The 19,705-nt window shown below is 36.4% G+C and overlaps 1 protein-coding gene across 1 annotated transcript in view; it reads right to left on the minus strand.

Moving 5' to 3' along the window:
• The window catches only part of tmem232 (transmembrane protein 232), a 41,075-nt gene that overhangs the window by 9,540 nt on the left and 11,830 nt on the right, over window positions 1-19,705 (minus strand). Inside the window, exons 10-11 of the mRNA XM_041231530.1 lie at window positions 19,523-19,701; window positions 11,747-11,994 (exon numbers count right to left, since the gene is read on the minus strand). Of these exons, the coding sequence (XP_041087464.1) occupies window positions 11,747-11,994; window positions 19,523-19,701 (427 nt within the window). The remainder of the gene's footprint in view (window positions 1-11,746; window positions 11,995-19,522; window positions 19,702-19,705) is intronic.

The following is a 19,705-nucleotide window of genomic DNA, read 5'->3' on the forward strand; positions in this document are numbered from 1 at the left end:
CTAAAGTGATTGAGCAAAGGATATCTGGTTGAGCAAAGGAAGATCATTACGGTAGGAGTTCTGTTTTTCCAAAGCACAAGCTTACAGAAATCAAGCCAATCTCCTTTTCACAGCATCAACTGCTGCACGCTGGTGTAAATTGTATTGTATTATCATGGTACCATAGATTGAATTAACATAGTTTAAATCGCTTTAGCATCCTTTTGTCTTCTTACTACTTAGTTCAACTTCACTTATGATTTTTTTTTTCTGAACAATGAAACAAATCTGATGACATAAAAAATACAGAGCTGGTTTGTTCAACAAAGATGACTAAATGTTCCTTTTAAAAGGAAATATTAATAGTTCCTCCATTTAAAATAAAAACAAAACAAACAAAAAAAAAACTACAGTATGATGTCACAGCATGTGTAGATGGATATCAAACTCTCCAGCAAAGTAAAACAGGTTTTAATAGATATGGAGCAATGTGGAGACTGCTCTGTGTCGTAATCATTCTGAAAATCTTAGGGACTACTTTTAGACGTCACACACAGCAACAATGTTTTGCATCAGTTTATGCTTGTAAGCACTTTAAGAACAGCCGAAATGCCAGATATGTTTTTGGAAACATGAACATACAGTATATTTAGTTTATGCTTTTAAAAAATCTGATTGTTAGTTGTGCTAGTTCTCAAAAATTTCAACATATTTATAGGTAGAACAGCCTAACAATTTGCCACAACATAAAAACCTTGAACAAACTAAATTGTCTGTGATATTTTTCAATCTCTAAACTCTGCTGAAGACTAAAAAAAAACACACACAATTCTCAATGTAATATGTTTAATATAAATCTTGTGGTGGATCAAAGGTTCACCTTTCCCAAGCTTCTTTAGAATTTAAATTATGAATGCATCTGATATAAAAAAAAAAAATGCTGATTAACTAGAGCTGATTTGCATATTGACTACAATGACAAAAATAAATAATTTATTAGGTCATTTCATATCTGTTTTCATGACAGTCATATTTGTTACAAAACTGAGCGCATGTGGCCAACTCGGGAAAGCAGGAAAAACAACTTGGCTTTTTTTTTTTTTTAATTTGTTTTGATTTATCAATTTTTTTTATTTAAATCAAAATTTCATTTTTTTTATTTTATTAATAATGAATTTTTTTTTGTAGTACCCTAGTTGTAGCTCTACAGTACCTCCAAACTGTAAATTTAAGGATGTTGGAAATGGTGGTTTGTGAATACTTACATACCAAACTAAATGACTTAATCTTAAATTAATACATAAATAAAGCAATTTTTTATCATTGTGACATCCTCTAAATGTGAACTACAAAAAATTTAGCGAGAGTACGCCAGAGAAAAAAAATCCCCTCACTCATCCCAGTCATTCTTTTCTTTTACTTTTCTTTCCTCTTTCTGTGTCAGTCCAAACACATGCAGTTGTTACTTAAATTGTTAAAGTTCTTGACTGCACCACTAAATAAACCTTGTTTCAGCGGGTCTTAACACTGTGCTCAATTGTTTATTTGGGACCCCACTGCACTGTCATCAGAATCACTTCGGCGAATATGTTAATGATGGGGCAGGCGCTCTATGACGGGGCAGGACATGTCTTCAGAATACCATTTCAGTGGAGTATTTTTTTATTTTTTTTGTTACGTCTTTGCTCCATTTATGGGCCACAGAATCGGGGGCAAGCATTGTTTGCGCTTGCATTTGCACTGTGATCAGAATATAGCCCTAAGAGTTAGTTTATAGACAGTAAGAGTTTAAGATGTTTGTGTTGAAAGTTTTTTAAAAACATACTTTTGATGTCTTTTCCTTGAGAAACTATATAAAATAGGTAGTAAATGAAAACAAGATTTAAATCAATGATTTATTTTTTATTTTTTTAAATCAAGAGATTTAACTCGACTTGATTTAAATCAGTCAACCTTAGGAACAAAGTATAATTTCATGCATCCATCGGGATTCATATGTAACCTATCTGATATAAGGCACAATCATTTTATTGACTAAAGCATCAAAATCAAGCATGCCGACTGATCAATCGTAACATTTCCATATTTAATTAACATCTCAATCCCAGATGCTGATTGAAAAAATAAATTAATAAATAATCAATCATTTACTGGCTGCTGCTGTGTCATATTGCAAAACAAACATGAGAATAGAGGATAGCATTTTCTCCAAGTGTTGCAGATCCCACAACTGATTCTGTTTTAAAATGTTTTTTTGGTTTTTTTTGTGCTAAATTGCTTTTCAGAAAAGTGTTAACGACACTTCATACCTTGGATAATGAAGTTCTCACATCAGGTAAATTACTGCAACCTTGAAAGAGTGAAAGACGGTATGGGAGGTCAATCTTTATTGCAATCAGATCAAATCAGTTTATTACAGTGCCAGTCTTAATTTTGAAACAGGCTTTCTGATACAGACACCTGCTAAATAACACCTCCAAAATACATCTCACAAGCCACCTAAACATCTACAGTACAATACATAAATAACCTTGTCATCTGGACCCCAGTTTATTAGTGAACTATGTAATCATGCGTATTTTAGAGATGGAAGCATAGTATGAAGATACAACAGCAAAAGAAACATTCTGGAATATCTGCAGGAAACTTTAGATCACCTACATACAGCTTCCTTATATTGTGTGCATACTCCAAGCAGAGAAAAAGGACAGGACATATTTGAATGAAGAGGTGATATATGGGAAGATAAGTGATTAAAGCTAAATCATTTTACCGCAGAGTTAAACCACATCATGAGCCAAATGCCCTTTTATTGCAGGCATTGTTCTGAGCTACCGAGTGTGACACCCATGTATCTGTTACCCACAGAATATTAATTATGGACAATGTGTGCCATCCAGTGGGGCACTAAAGAACAGCAGCACAACATTTCACATAACAGCACACAGGGGTAGGTTTTAAGATGGGCCAGTCGCAGCACAAGCACACCGCAATTTGCATTTTCGTTGCGACACTTAAAAGTAAAAATTTTGTCGTCTGTAGTAAGAGAAAATACCTTAATGAAGACAGCTGCAATACACAAATTTAAATTTGTTGCGTCTTCTTAGCGAGATCTCTAGAATTACACATTGCGGGAGTCGTGCGACATTGTTTAAATAAATAGAGACAGCTGAGTTGTGGTTTGCTGCAGCAGAGGGCACTCAAAGGATAACGTCTATACCTGCAAGGGTGCAAGAATCAAAACAACACTCTGTTCAGTCTTCATTTTAGCTATTTTAATACTGTTATACATACAAAAAATGAAAGGCAGTTTAATCCCATCCGAATATAGTTCTGCAACTTCACCCCCCCCCCCCCCCCCCCCCCAAAAAAATGTGTTTCTATCAAAAAGCTTTTCCTATTTTCTCTTTTTTTCACTTTTCCTTTTCCTCATACTGTAGCCCCTTGCTAAACTGGATATGTTTGTCTGACATTAAGAGGGTCGGGATTTTATATATATATATATATATATATATATATATATATATATATATATATATATATACACACACACACACACACACACACACACACACACACACACACACAATAAAATCGCACACATACATTTATAGTAATCAATGTATTTTAAATGTATAAATCATTGTGCTGAAATAACACTAATGCGTTATGGGTAGTCTACACATTACATTATGAAAAAAATATATAAATATGTACAGTATGCCTACATAGTAGTAAAATCAAATGAACACCACATTGCACACTTTCTTTTTACTTTAGACTGTGAGCTACCAGTATGGTAACCCAAAATAAATCATGCTGCTGCATTGCACACATTAGTGTACAATGTGAATAAAAGATTATTTTAAATAGAAACAATGATGTTAGCATTTTATTATTATTATTATTATTATTATTATTATTATTATTATTATTATATTATTATCATAATCATCTTGGCAGCCTAGACAATTAACACAAAATAGATCATGGTGCCGCACTGACAAGTTACGATACTTATAGGAGGACAGTCAATTCTCGTTAATATGTATTTCAAAGGACCAGCAACAAATGTTGCACAATACCACTAATTCGTATTGATCATGAGTAGCCTATTTAAGTTAGTCAGTGGTGCAGTGCTAAAAGATGCTCAGAGTGAGCTGGAGGGGTTAACTGCACTGTGTGCAGTCTATTCCTTCCAACATGCTGGGGAAACCAGAAATGTCATAGAAATTTGTTTTCAAGGCTTGTAAGTACACCCTGACATTTGGTAAAAATAAGAATTTGGGTATTCGTCTCAAATACATTGCGCGCAACTGGCAATGCACGAGAACAAGTGGACTGGGAAATGCCAGCAACAATTGCGACCGTTTAAAACATGGGGGCAGATATTCAAAGTTGTGAATGTTCTCATCTTTCTTGCAACTCTGCTTGCGTTGTGAATGTTTTGCGTAGCATTACAAGCTGGTGAAATCTAAGAGTTGAGGAGAAACTGCAATTATCGTAGCGCTTTGGAGATTAATAAATGAACACAGTAACCATCACAATGTTTTCCAAAATGAAGCAGCATTATTTGGGCTTAGGCATAGCACCTCTTCAGCTATGAAAGTTAAAAAAGTCATTCAATGTTTTGCTCTCAAATGCATTCTTACAAATCTCAACACAGTTTTATCCATTCTGCAAGTTCTTGCGTGCGCTAAACAGAGACAGTCCACTGCCAGGGACATTTAATTACTTTACCATTTACATGCCATAAAGATGACACTGGCTGCAAAAGAAGGACTGCGACTCTGTTGTCATTTTTTTTATACACCAGTGAAATAAGCTTACTTGATTTAAAAACGTCTTGAACGATGTAAGCAAATTCCTAACATAACATTTTGGTTAATTTCCAAATCAAATGTTTAAATTTATTTGTGGTTTATTTTAAACAATACTGATTACCAGTGCTTAATTTCTAAAGAAAGAGGTGCCGGGGCACAAGCAATTACAATAATACTGTTCTTAAGAAGCGCACATTCAAAATCATGACAAGTTTATTTGAGTATTGTATGTACTAGTGTTACATTTTATAATCACGCATTCTACATCAAAGATGCAAAGCAGTACTATGTGCAGAAAAATAAATTAAAGGCAAATGCAGGAGATTTTATATATATGTGTATGTGTATGTGTATATATATATATATATATATATATATATATATATATATATATATATATATATATATAATATATATATATATATATATATATATATAGAGAGTCATTGAGTTCTCTCCTTTTTCTTTACAAATTAAGCACTGGTAATTAGTATTGTTTAAAATAACCCACAAATAAATTAAATATTTGAGTTGGAAATAAACCAAATTGTTATTATGTTAACTGATTTAAGGACTACTCAGTTTCAGTAGAAGGAATGTTCAAGGAACAGTCATATTCGTTGATTGACCACACGATATTTCCCCTTTTTCTCTTGTTCTGCTAGAATTTGTAAATATAGCTGTCTGAAAGCCATATTCACTCTTTAGCTAGAAACAGAGATTGTCCTGAAATACTTCCTGCTAAATAATTAAGAGGCATGTAACCAGTCTTAAGTAACTTCAATGCAGCATAGTGATTTGCGAGCAAATTAGCTTTTGAATTTAGCTCGTGGTGCTAAACTAAGCTTCTCAGTTTTTAACTATAACCAGATAGCTACACTGTTTACAGGTAACAAAAACATACACTTCACAAGTGTCACAATACCATTTCAGGTCTGCCCACACATGCTTCCTTCAGGCCTTAGCCTTAACACAGACACCAGACCAAACATCTTGACCTGCTTATATACACCTGCCTCCTTTATTACTGGCAGGTTTTTCTAATTAAACTAGAGGCAGGTGATTCTGATCCTGGCTCAATAAACAATTAAACAATTACATTGTAACTGCAGCCACTGAACACACCTTCCCCAGTGTGCAGGGCCTCTGCCTGGTCACACATGCACAATATATACAAAAAAATATATAAATAAAGGAACATATAAAAAGGTATATCAATAGGAATTTACAAATAAAGGTTGAATGCGTGGGTTTTGAGAAGACGACGGAAAGCACTAAAAGACTGAACAGTCCTGAGGATAACCGGTTCTGGTTCCATGAAATACAATTGAGAAAATTCAAGAATAAGAACAATTGCAAATCATGGCAGTGCAAATATAGATTTGCTGAGTGCTACCGACTTCTTCAGACAGACAATGTTGAATGTGACACGGCTCAGTTTGTACTAACAATGTACAGAATCTTTTTTTTTTATTATTTTATTTTCTAAGTATATTTATTTCAGTTTTGCACTTAAATATTGAGTTACCATAGCGAATCCATCTTTCACTAGACTTTACCCAAAGTCCATATACTGCCACGACTTGGGCGGGAATGGCAGATGTAAGGTGACTTTTAATTATAATAATTTATTAGACATACTATTTTCTTTAAATTCATTGGTTCTCATTTCATTTTTAGTGATCTGATTGGCCAAATTAGTATGTGTAATAATTAGAATTACAACACGTAGTAAAGTCAAACACGAAAGTGTGCTAAATGTTTGAAACGCGTACTAAATAACATGTTTTTTGACCCGGATGGCCTTCCATACTTCTGAATGCTTGCACACCCTCCTATCTTTTCAGTACAAAATGCTCTGTAATTCATGGTGATATTATACTTGTAGTTGTCAGTTACGCTAAGAACTACTGTGTAAAATATTAGAATTTGAAATTAAGCTAAATATGTATGTTTAAAAAAAAATAAGAAAATGTTTTCAAAATAAAATTTTATAAACTATTTTCTTTCACTTTCTGTTACATTAAAAAAAAAAAAACATGGTTGCTAAGTGAAAGGAATGATGTTTTGTTTTTTTTTACTTTTTCAGATAGGCCTATTTTTGTCTCCATAACTATGTGTATGTCTATCACTTCAAGAGTGGACAGGTGTCAGAGGAATGGCAATGTTTAGGATGATTATAAGTGATTATGATCCATTACTTTGTTTTCATGAAAAACACATGAAAGGGCTCTGTTCTACCAAGATCTATAAGACTGAAGGCAGGATTTTCAAAAGGTTGCATAAATGATAACTCCAGTGTTAATCAACAACTCTGTATGTAGCAATGATTTTGGCATTTTCAAGCGGTCGTTACGTCTATTTCATTATTAAATAATCATGCTAATTTGATTTCCAAAATTATGTTGACTTCTGAAATAACGTTAATCTCTTAAGAAGCAGTGCTTCTAGTGACCATTTCTTTTGTTTGCATGGGAATTTAAAAGGAAATCGTGTTAATTGTCATAATTTATCAGGAGTTACTTTGCACTTGGAAAAGGAGAGTTTTAATTAACGAAAAAGTACATAACGCACCTTGAAACAGTATTTAAGTGCTTTGGTGATAAAAAAATAATAAATTAACAAAATACAGTAAGAATTTGCTGGGAGTGGCAGCAGTTGCAGCAGCAGTCACAGCAAATGTAATTTTAGAGCTTGAGTGTGAGTCAAGATTGACAGACCCTGGTTGCGACGCCGATGATACAGAGAGAGGGTGTACAGGACTAGGGTTGATTCCTTAGATTTGCCAGATGATAATCAAAAAATTTCATTGCGTCTGTGTAGGGCATTTTGTAGACCTCTGTCAGACTGACCTTGAATAGCCTACGAAAAGTGTCCGTGCCGTACACCCGCATAGATAGGTGTCGGAAGCATTGTCCTTCATTGTCTCTGGGTCATTTCAAAGGGTAACAGGTGACTTGATAACAAGGGTTAACGATTATATCAGTAACCCACTTAATCAAGAGCAGCTGCAAAATATTAAAAGGGAGTTTTATGACATTGCTGGATTTCCCAGAGTAATGGGGGCTATCGATTGCACACACGTTGCACTCAAATCCCTGCAGCACCATGCTTATACACATGTGAACAGGAAGGGGTTCCATTCACTAAACGTGCAGGTGATTTGTGATACATCCTACAACATCTGGAACATATGTGCTAATTTCTCTGTACATCAGATGGCATATTAGCAGGTAAGTATTGTAACACTACCTAGATAATTTGTAGTTCTGAAAATTTGTCTTTTTTGTACTTGTGGTTATGAATGAGATTTATTCACTTATTTTAACCATTTGTAACTTTACGGAACGTTGTTATATTGCTAAAATGATATACTGTTACTTGCATCCAGTTTTTTGAAAAAGCTGACAGTTTGCCCTCCATACTTGCAAAAAAAAATAAAAATCATCCAGATGCGTATCACAGAGTTTTTCGCAGTATTGTAGCCTGCCTATTCTGTATATTTCTGCACTTGCATTTCTTTTTTGCACTTTTATTACATTCATAGGTTTTAATACATTTTTTTTATTAGTGTAATCAGTGTCTTAATAAAGATTTAACTGCAAACACGCTTGTTTGTTTTGATTACTGTACTGGTGATTGGGGGACATTTTGAATGTCAGGTCATTGTGTGGGAGTTTATACCATCCGTCGCTTACTGCGGGGGAATCACGTTAACTCAAACACGCCCGTTCTAAGCGGTAGCAAAATATCCTGCCAAATGAGGGTAAATCACGAGTAGGATTTCATTATTTATTTATTTATTTATTACTTGTAAATCCGTGCCGTTCGATTTATACCCACAAGTCAGATGATCGTAAATCAGCATGTTATATGTGAAGTGTTCTAAATAAATGTACATTCTTGATGACAAAATGCACAATTTATTACAAATTAAACACAAAATAGATATTCCCATTATTTTTAATTTCTATTTGTCTGCTGCTCGCAGGTGGGGGAACCGTCTCCCTGTACGCTAGTAGTTTCCATAACAGCGAATTCCATTAATTTGTCTTGATCTCGTTAACATGCATTTTGATTAAAGAGTTCCCCTTATCTAGTCGTTGTGACAGGAAGTGCTGTACATGACCTGCAACAATTAAGCTTTAACAAGAAATGCATTAATTAACAACCTCATCGACTCAATTTCAAAGCATTAACAGATTTATTTTATTAACTTTAGTTTATAAATCACTTGCTACTAAAGCTGTTGCTACTATACCGCAAGTTCAATAAAATAACACGGTTTTTTGAGTCTGTTGCTGTATACTGCAGTAAATAAACAAATGACAGGAATTAAATAAAGAATCATAATATACAGTACCAGTCAAAAGTTTGAGTACACTTGCTGGAAACTAGTTTTTTTTCATAATTGACCATGTTTTACGTCGTATACGTTTCTGTAAATACTTGAAAATGAAAACACATGTTACAATATACAAAACAAAACATAAGGAATATCAAAGCAATGTTCAAAAAAAATTAAAATTGTCTCTAAATCTTGGATTCCTCAAAATAGCCACCTTTTCCTTAATAACAGCCTCACAAACACGAGGCATTTGGTTAACTAGTTTCTGCAGGAAATCATCCGACATGTCTTCCCAGCTCTTCTGCAGCAATTCCCAGAGATGTAGGGCACTTGTGGATAGCTTTGCTTTGACTCTTCTATCCAGTTCGTCCCATACAAGTTCTATGGGATTGAGGTATGGAGACTGGGCAGGCCAGGTCATTAGATTGAGTTGTCCTTCACTTTCCTTCTTCTCCAGATAGTTCTTGCACAACTTTGGGGTGTGTTTCAGGTCATTATCTTGCTGAAGAATGAAAGACTGCCCAACTAGCCATAATCCTGATGGAATGGCATGCCTCTGAAGTATGCTATGAAAGCCATGCTGGTTGAGCTTGCTGTGGACTTGGTAAAGATCACCAACTCTGTCACCAGCAAAGCAACCCCAGACCATGACACTGCCTCCACTCCATCCATGCTTGACAGAACTCATGCAGAACTCATGCGCTCACCCTCTCTGCGTCTTACAAATACTCGGCGGTTGGACCCAAATATTTCAAATTTTGACTCATTGGTTCATGAGACCGACTTCCACTCCTCGAATGTCCAGTTTCTGTGTTTTTTGGCCCAGGCAAGTCTCTTCCTCTTATTCTGCACTCTTAACAATGGTTTCTTTGCAGCAGTTCTTCCAGTTAGGCCAGCTTCACATAATCTCCCCTGAACAGTTAATGTTGAAACATCTGTACTTCTAGTAGCATTTAGCTGAGCTTGTATTTCAGGGGCAGTTAATTGCCGGTTTCGCAGGCTTGTGACTCGAATGAACTTGTTCTCTGATTCTGAGGTCACCCTTGGCCTGCCTGACCTTGTTCGGTCCTCATGAGTGCCAGTTTCTTCAAATCGTTTGATGGTCTTGGCCACAGCAGTTACAGACACCTGCAAAGTTCTTGCGATTTGTCTTAGAGATTGACCTTCATTTCTTAAAGTAATTACAGTCTTTTTTCTTTGCTTAACTGAGCGTATTTTGCCATTTTCTGCTCCCTTACATTCAGGAATGACAAACTTGTGCCTATGCTACCTATATTTATAGTAATCATGGACCCTCACCTGTTAACAATAATTGGTGACAAAAGGTTAATTAGGTAACATGCTAGTTAACTCAGAGAACATCTAACAAAGACACTTTTATTCTTAGGCCAGTGTTCTAACACCATGTTATACACATTTCAGACTTTTAACTGACTTGGGCTTCAGACTGAAATCCCCTTGCTTTTGGTGACCATTTCATTGAAATTGACAAGATTTACATTTTCATTTAAAAATTAATTTTTTGAACGCAATTCACTTATGATTATCAGCTTATATAAGTACATGTATCATATAATGAAATACTAAGTGTTTATAATCAAGTTTATACAGTTAAAAGCATAGGTAATCATGAAAAACCTGGTTTCAAGCAGGTGTACTCAAACTTTTGACTAGCACTGTATATATATTTTTTAATGCAATGTAATCTAGAAGGACTCACGTGTAGTGTGTCATCATGAGTCATGCCCTTACACACTTCCTTTGCTTTAAAAAAAAAAAAAAAAACACAGACAGAAAGAATCGGACCCCTGGGACGAATTATTTGATATTTCAGCAGACTGGTTCAATTTTTACTGGACAAATCCAGATCTGGCTTTATTTCAAGTCCTGGAGGAAGGTTGTTGTTATGGTTACATGTGGTCCATTACTTTGTTTTCATAAAATGTGTGTATTTGCATGACTACCGGCATAGAAGTTTGCAAAAGTGGCAAGTTTAGAAATTTGTATCTATACACATACTCAGTCTGCAAGTATGAAGGCTGTGCAAATGCATACACATACCCAATTGTGAGTATGAAATTTTGAAATATGCAATATGCAAACACAATCTGAATTTTCATTCTCATTTAAAAATAAATGTATTGGTTCACAGAAGGTTATTCTTTTAGATAACAACAAAACAAAAGGACTAGCCAAGTGGTAAAATGCTAATTCTGAGTCATATCATAGCTCAAAAGAATGCCCATTTTATAAAACCCACATGTGAAAGTGCATCTTAAGCCTGGGCTTGGGCTGTGTCCACTTCAAAGCAATCAGAGAAGAGTATTAAAGGGGTATTAAGATCTTTTTTACAATGGATAAAAGCAAAAAAACTATTTTTCATTTTTATGAGAAGATTGCCAGTCAAGCACCACCTGTTTTAGTAAGTTTGAACAAACTAGACCAAAGTTTTGCACCTCTAAAGTTTTGCACAGTAATGTTTAACATGCTACATGCTTTTGTTTGCCCTTTTTTCCACTCTTACATTTCTCTTCCCAGGAAATGCCTTATCTGTGTAACTGTACATGAAGTTATATTGAAAGGGAGTGCAATATACCTGAGGGAGAGATGTGTCACTTTCTTTTTCACAGCTGGCTGCTTTGGAAGTGGGGTCCTGGGGGGAGGTATTTGCTTTGTTGGTCTTCTCAGGAGTGAGAGATGAGGATCAGTGGGTGGGAGGTAGAGCTGGGACAGCATGCAGGCAACTCTACAGCTAACGTGCTGTGATGGTGCACTGTTAACAGGAGCTGATGGAAATTTCAAACTCCCATTAGAGAATGGATTTGCTGGACCACTGACTTCAGCCTAGAAGAATTTAAAAAAAAAGAAGAAAAAAGAAAATAGTCTGACATACCCACACAGCAGCAAATGACTTGGACCACACATATTCACGACTGTGCCAATGTCTCTGAAAAGAGTAATAAAGACCATCCCAGCTGGATGTAATGTGCGCTACTATTTTAATATTTATATATGTTTACAGTGCAAACTGGAGCAGTAGTAAGATACTCCACTGTTTAGACATCTGAAATAGAACCCTTTATTATTTATAAATCACTTCCCCATAAGAACCCATAAATGGTATCCCACCCTCACAATGTCATAACAAACTTAATATTCTACATAGAACTCATGAAGTTAACTGACAGTCATCAAAATTCCACATAAGAACTGAAGACTGGATGGCCAAAAGTCTGAATTAAATAAATTTGCACCTGCATAACTTTAACCTGGACCAAACCATTTTAACAGAAGAAAGGGAAAAAAATCTAAAATTCTTTTTAGATGTAATAAAAAGAGAATCGCTTACATATATCTAGAGAATCTCTTATCAAATTGTGTTGGAACTTGCTAAGGGCCTCCTTTCACACAAGTTATTTACCTAAAACAAGTTTAACATGTTATTGTAATCTGGAGGTGTATGGAGGCTGTCAGTCACACTTACAGTCAATATACTGTAGGTTATGATGTAGTTTTTAATTTTACTGAGGGACCATAATTTGTATTTACAGTCATGACATGGATGAATATTCATGTTAGGCTTGTTTTTTTTTTCTTAAACAAGGGATTGGAGACACTGGGTAAATACATCACTAAAGGAGGCACTCTAAAACACTGTCATATGTATCTTTACTAATAAAGTATCTGGGTTGAGGACAAACCTGAACAACTGAGTGATATTCTCACAGAGTTAACATTTACTAAACAATTTGCATGCATAATACACGAATTTGCCCTCAGATGCAGGCATATGTGACTCTTTAATATCCAAGCATCATTAGAAAATGTAAAGTATCTTCAAATTTGCAATCTCTAATTGCAGTCATTACTCACACCTTGCATTGCGGCTGTGCGCTGGTGGATGAGACAGATGATAAATGGCCATGTCCTACATTTCATTTAAAAAACTGTCCTACAGTTAAGTTCAGATTAATAGATATAAATTATGACTGTACCGTGAATAGCTGTGCATTGGCTTTTCACTGCAAAGGAGCCCTGTATTCACCGTGATTTTTAAAAGTGATTTCATTTCCTCTGGGATAATTGTTTTATTGGCTTTTTGCTTTTTTCTGGATTGTTGTGGATTGTTCTATATTTTTTCTCCAAAACATTTAAAAAGAAATGTCTTTGTATGCCAGTCCTTGGCAAGTATCTTGCAATAACAAATGAAGCTGGTATTTTTGAAAATATCATGTAATGGCTTCATCAGTCCTGTATTTTTTTATTGGCATAATAGGCTTGCTTCTGCTGCAAATACATTTGAGTGTTGCTTCCTGTCAGCAGAGGATACAAACATGGAGACAGCCTATGTGTAGAAGATTATAAATCTTTAGGCCAACATCTGCCAACAAGTCAGTATAATCAATCCATTTAATGTAGAGCTCAGGATGGCAAATGGCTTTCTGTTATGTTTTTTTTAAAGAACAGCATAAGCACGAAAAGCAAATGCAATTTTATTAAACAATAAATAATACATAAAATAACATCACGCTTATAAAGATAAAGGGCAATGCTTTATACATCCACCACTGTTTAGATTATTACATGGATTCCATTGACCCATATACTTGCTTTCCAGATAATGGTTGTTTGAAAGGTCTTTGGAGCAACTTAGCATAACTGATGTTGGCTAAGGCTTTTCCAAACAACTTGTTTCATGCTCAGTGACCTCAGCCGTAAGAACTTCTCAAAAAACTATTTTTTTTCCCCATGCGCCAAAAGAACTTCGCTGCACTTGCTTGGACATATTTTTTTTGGTTTGTATTTTCGTGCTCCACAAATGTCATACAGTGACTACTGCTCTCTGTATTCCTAACTGTGCAAGTGCAGTCACTAAATAGACCGATACGCTCATTGAGACCCTCATTATCATAATTGCGGATCATTAATTTGCATTGCTCTTAAGCTTATGTAGGGCACAGTGCAAAATAATTGTCTGGCTGCAACGTAATTTGAATTTTGCATCCGCAATTATTTGCACTTCGCCTATACTTGCATCTACCCTGTAGTGCGCATGCTATGGTATCTAAATTAGCCAAATAGTGTGCATGTAAATTATTGCATTCTGTTAGTAAATGGGGCAGTAAATTTTTATTTATGGTGCACGTTAGGCTCACTACTTAACCCTCTTTATTAATAGTTATTATGTGGATCTAGTGACTTGATTTTTGTTTCTTTTTAGGCAGTTGTCAGGCACCCATCCTGTTACACTATGCAAAGGATAATTCTAGTCCAGGTAGCCTGGTTTAATTTCCCAAATTGTTTTAGGTTTGGGGTCCATACGGAATAGATTAATGAATGACGTGTGGACCCCAGATGTAGTGTGTCGGCAGGCCTGACCTTCTCACGTGACTATCTCAGGCACCGTAATAGCTTTCCAATGATGACATTACTACAGCAAACTGAAACTAAGGCTTGAGTCATGTGACATGTCAGCTCCTAAGTTTCGGTTGTTGCCTATTACTCGGTCGCTTCAACAGATAGCGTTCCGTTTTCAGTGTCATTTAAAAGCGCAGGCTTTGCGCGTTCCATTGATGTCAGGCATGCCTGTATGTGTACGTTCTACCACATCTGTGTTCAAGTGCCTGTAACTCAAAAATGGAAAGTACTATGAGCACACCACCAAAAAGTAATAATTGCCTAGATTGAGAAGAAATGCAAACATTTCTAATTCTGAAATACTGAAAACATTCCAAATATATGTTGATTTTTGCATTGTTATCATTCAAAACTAAGGCATTGGCAAGAAATTTATAAAGTCATGTGTTTTATTTATTTATTCTCTGAATTTTCAAGCAGGTATTTGTCAGAAATCTGGTAGAAATTGGGATTACTGGTACAACCATTTGCCTGAATATCACTGAACTTTAAAAAGAATGCTGAAGCAACTATTGAAACAGCAGAAGCATTCTATATTGAGCAGTGAGATAAGAGCTCAAATAATACTTCTTTATAAAGAAAGCTATAGTCAAAGGAATATTGCAGTGCGACAGGCATTGCAGTGTTATGGGGAACATAACTGTATGACGGGATCATAATTTCGTTCTCTGGTTCTTAGTTTGTACTGATACAAGCAAAAATGTATTTTGTTGCAGAGGACAACAGAAATATTACAGTACAGCGCACTCATGCGCCAATCTAGCTAAAAGCAGCATGACCAAAAACCATTATCATCTGGAGCCCTGGTGATATCTTTCACAGTTTGGAACCAGTAAAGTCAAACAGACAGATAGCGTGAGAACTGAAATGGCATGTTAGGGTTCTGTCTATTTTAAAAGGTGTAATTCCTATGGATTTAAAGTCTATTCCCTGACTCTCACTTTTTTTTCACTTTGAAAAGTCTTTGAAGGTACAAAACCATGAAAACAGCCCTCAAATCCAGGATCTTCAGCTCCTATTAGTTTCCTATGCTTTATTCTCTGGTAGTCCACCTCCTGATCTACAAGCTGGAGAGGGCTGCTTTATATTGTTGTACCTTCCTATATTCTAGACTTATGTTTATGTACAGTGCTTATAAAAAGTCTACACCCCTTTGAACTTTTTTCACATTTTGTTGTGTCAGTGCCTCAGAGTTTCATGCATTTAAATGAGGATTTTTTCCATTTATCTACACACCATACTCCATACTCAACACTGTTAAGGGGAAAAATATTATATATTAAAAATACAAAGCTGAAAGATGATAATTGGATAAGTCTCCACCCCCGAGTTAATACTTGGTGGAAGCACCTTTGGCAGCAATTACAGCTGTGAGTCTGTTGGAATAGATCTCTACCAACTTTGCACACCTAGATTTGACAATATTCTTCTTTACAAAACTGTTCAAGCTCTGTCAAGTTCCTTGGGGAACATTGATGGACAGCAATCTTCAAGTCATGCCACAAATTTTCAATTGGATTTAGGTCTGGGCTCTGAATGGGCCACTCAAGGACATTTACCTTTTTGTTCCTTAGCCACCCCAGTGTAGCTTTGGCTGTGAGCTTTCAGCTTTCTTGCAGAGGGCTTGCAAAGTTGCCATTGGCCTCTTGGTAGCCTCTTTGATCAGTCACCTTCTTGCTCAGTCATCGAGTTTGGAGGAATGGCCTGATCTAGGCAGGGTCTTGGTGGTGCCATAAACCTTCTACTTCCTAATAATTGTGTTTACCGTGCTCCAAAGGATATTCAAGGCCTTTGATATTTTTTTATGCCCATCCCCTGATCTGTGCCTTTCAACAACTTTGTCCAGGAGTTCTTTTGAATGCACCTTGGTGCTCAGGGTTGAGTCTTTGCTTTGAAATGCACTACCCAGCAGAGGGAACCTACAGGAACTGCTGAAATCCTGAAATCATGTGAATCACTACAATTTAACACAAATGGAGCCCACTTAACTTGCTGTGTGATTTTTAAGGTGATTGGTTACACCTGAGCTAATTTAGGACTGCTATTACAAGGGGGGTGGACACTTATCCAATCAAGCTCTTTCAGTTTATTTTTAATTAATTTTCTACAAATTTCTAGAATTTTTTTTCACTTGGAAGTTAAGGGTTAGGATGTGTAGATAAATTAATGTGTAGATAAAAAAAAAAAAAACTATTCTAATGTATTTTAATTCCAGGCTATAAGGCAACAAAAGGTGAACATTTTGAAAGGGGGTGTAGACTTTCTATAGCAGTGGTTCTCGACCTTTTTTGCACCAGGACCCATTTTTAAAATGCCAGCTCAGTGGCAACCAAATATACAGTAGTAATAATAAAAACCAACCAGCCTCTCTCTCAAATTATTTGACTATGTTTGTGATGTTAATAAAGCCCTCCAATCTGTTTTAAAATGTAGAAAAAACAAATGGGTCTACAGATTGATAATGATAAAATAGGAATAGCTTACTTACACTTTATGGTCCAATTCTTCCTAATGAGAAACCTGGGGCTGCCTCCTTTTTATAAGTTTTTCAAAGTCTGGGGTTATTGAGGACAGTGGAATCCAAGGTCATGCTCAATGTCCAGTTTGTTTCTGCTTTTGTTCTTTAGCTGGGTTAAAGCAGAGAAGCCAGTCTCACATAGATATGTAGTACTGAAGGGCAAAAGCACTGCGATCGCATGGTTATCAAGAGCAGTATACTCACTTGCAGCACTGTACCAAAACTGAGGGAGACTCAACTCAGAACTTCCTCTGAAGACCGCGATCGAATGATAATTGAACCAGTTGAGTTTCTTCTTCATATGGTAAATTCACAGTTTACACATTGACTCCAAATGGATCCCTTATCCACTCTTTGGCCTGCACGTTCACTTCTGGAAAGTAATCGCAAAACCGTTCGTGCAATTTCCTCAAATGCTCGTTGATCACTTTTTTCAGCAGTGAGCAGTCTGAATCCGTCAAATGTTGCACCTCAGAACACACATTGGGTAACATGTCCAGCCTGCCCATGGACACATGCTTGATCCAGAGTCAACTTTTTTTTGAAGGCACTGATTTTGTCAATTTGCTCAAATCGATTATGCCCCCTCCCTTGTAATGTATTCAGTTGGTCAAAAATGTCAGCAAAGTAAGTAACACGAGCAATCCACATCTCATTGTTAAAGTGTTTTGCTAAGTGCGATTGCTGTTCTTTGAGAAACATCGCTAACTCACTTTTAAGCTCATAGACTAGAGACAGTACTTTGCCTCTGGAGAGCCAGTGGACCTCAGCATGATAAAGGAGATATACATGCTCACTGCCCATCTCCTGACAAAAAGCCTGAAAGCACCTTGAATTCTTGGCAATATTCTTGATGTAATTAACAACTTTCACCACCTCTCGCAGTGTTTCATGAAGCTCAGGTACCATATCTTTAGCTGCTAAGGCTTCTCTGTGTAAAAAACAGTGGTTCCATGTTGCATTTGGGTCCGTCATCTCCAATATTCTTTTCACAACCCCTGAATGTTTACCTGTCATCGAGGATGCCCCGTCCGTTGTCACGCCAACACACTTTGACCAGCTCAGTCCCATTGAATTTAAGTATGTGTCCAATGCGTTCAAAATCTCTGCTGCAGTTGTGGATGTGGGTAAATCGGCATTAAACAAAAACTGCTCTTGAATGTCACAATCCCACACGTCTCACGTAAACAAGCAAAATCGCATGGCTAGCCACGTCGGTGGATTCGTCCAATTGTAAAGTGAAACAACCACTAACCGAGAGGTGCTCATTTTGGCTCTTACGTTTAAAAAAGTCCCGAGGCTTATCTTTGTAGCTGGCGTGTTTTGTTTCTAAATATCTCTGTAATTTGGAAGGCTTCATGCTTTCGTTAACTAGCAATGGCCTGTGCTCACAATGCCGATCAGAGTAGGTAAATCCATATTTGAGAAAACCTGGGTCGTACGTCCTTTTATACTTTCTGCTGGGATCTTGGGATGAACTATATCAGCTGGTATTGGTCGAAGTCGAAGCACGACTAACGTTGGATGTTAAGAATTTGTGCTATACAAGCTGGAATAGTGGCGATCAGTTAACTACTGTTAACATTACTCTCAACATTCCAACACCTGGACAGCTGTAAATTGAATTAACAAAATATCCCAGTACGTGGATCAGGGATGTATATCCTGCTTCATACTTTACCACTAACTAGTTCCAGAAGGAGTCTAACCCTGCTTATAGGTTAGAACTGGGGCTTGGAAATCTGATCCTAGATTTTCACTTTGGGTCAACTTCACCCTGGAGCGCATCTTTTTTTTCCCTTCTTTCATTGCCGCGGATCTCCTCCACCGTCAGAAAGACCAAGCTCAGGCTTGCTATATTGAGGAAAGTGCATACTTTGATGGCCAATATAAACACCTCTGTGATAATTTTTAAACATTGATGTACTAAAGAGTAGATTTGGAAAAAATTTGTTTTCTTTTGTAAAGTTTCAGAATTATGTACTTTGAGCGAAGATTAATTTACTAACTCACATCAAGTAAAGCTAGTGGCAACATAAAATGACACACAATTGTAGCCTATAAATCACAATCTTAAGATTTATTTTTAAACTTGTATTGCATTTAGGTTTCTAATTTTACAAATTGGGGTTTTAACTGCTTATGTTCCATAAATGATCCATGTCTGTTCAACGTCTGTTCATATCACAACTTTCCCACATTACAATAATAGTCACCTATGTGTTTATTTCCCATAGCGTCCACTGTGGCCACTAAATTGCAGGTAAAGTGCGTGTAGCTCATTTCTAAATGGAAACAGCCACGGACATTAACTTTGTTTTTCAAACTTTGGCTTGCGACCCTTTTAGAACGTGCCGCGACCCTAATTTGGGTCGGGACCCAAGGGTTGAGAACCACTGTTCTATAGGCACTGTATATATAATCATAGCAGTGTACCTCTGCGACTCTGACAGCATCGACAACTCGGCCATCCTTCTCGTCATTCTGTTGTTTCTGAAGGGCCTTCCATGCTGCATTCCTGAGACCCTCTCGGGCTGTGTCTCCATGCAAGTGATGGCAAATCTTCACCACAGCATGGACAGCACTGTAACGTACATACCAGGCTTTCTCTTCAGCTAC

Source organism: Polyodon spathula, chromosome 2 (assembly GCF_017654505.1).
Source record: "Polyodon spathula isolate WHYD16114869_AA chromosome 2, ASM1765450v1, whole genome shotgun sequence".
Taxonomy (NCBI): Eukaryota; Metazoa; Chordata; class Actinopteri; order Acipenseriformes; family Polyodontidae; genus Polyodon; species Polyodon spathula.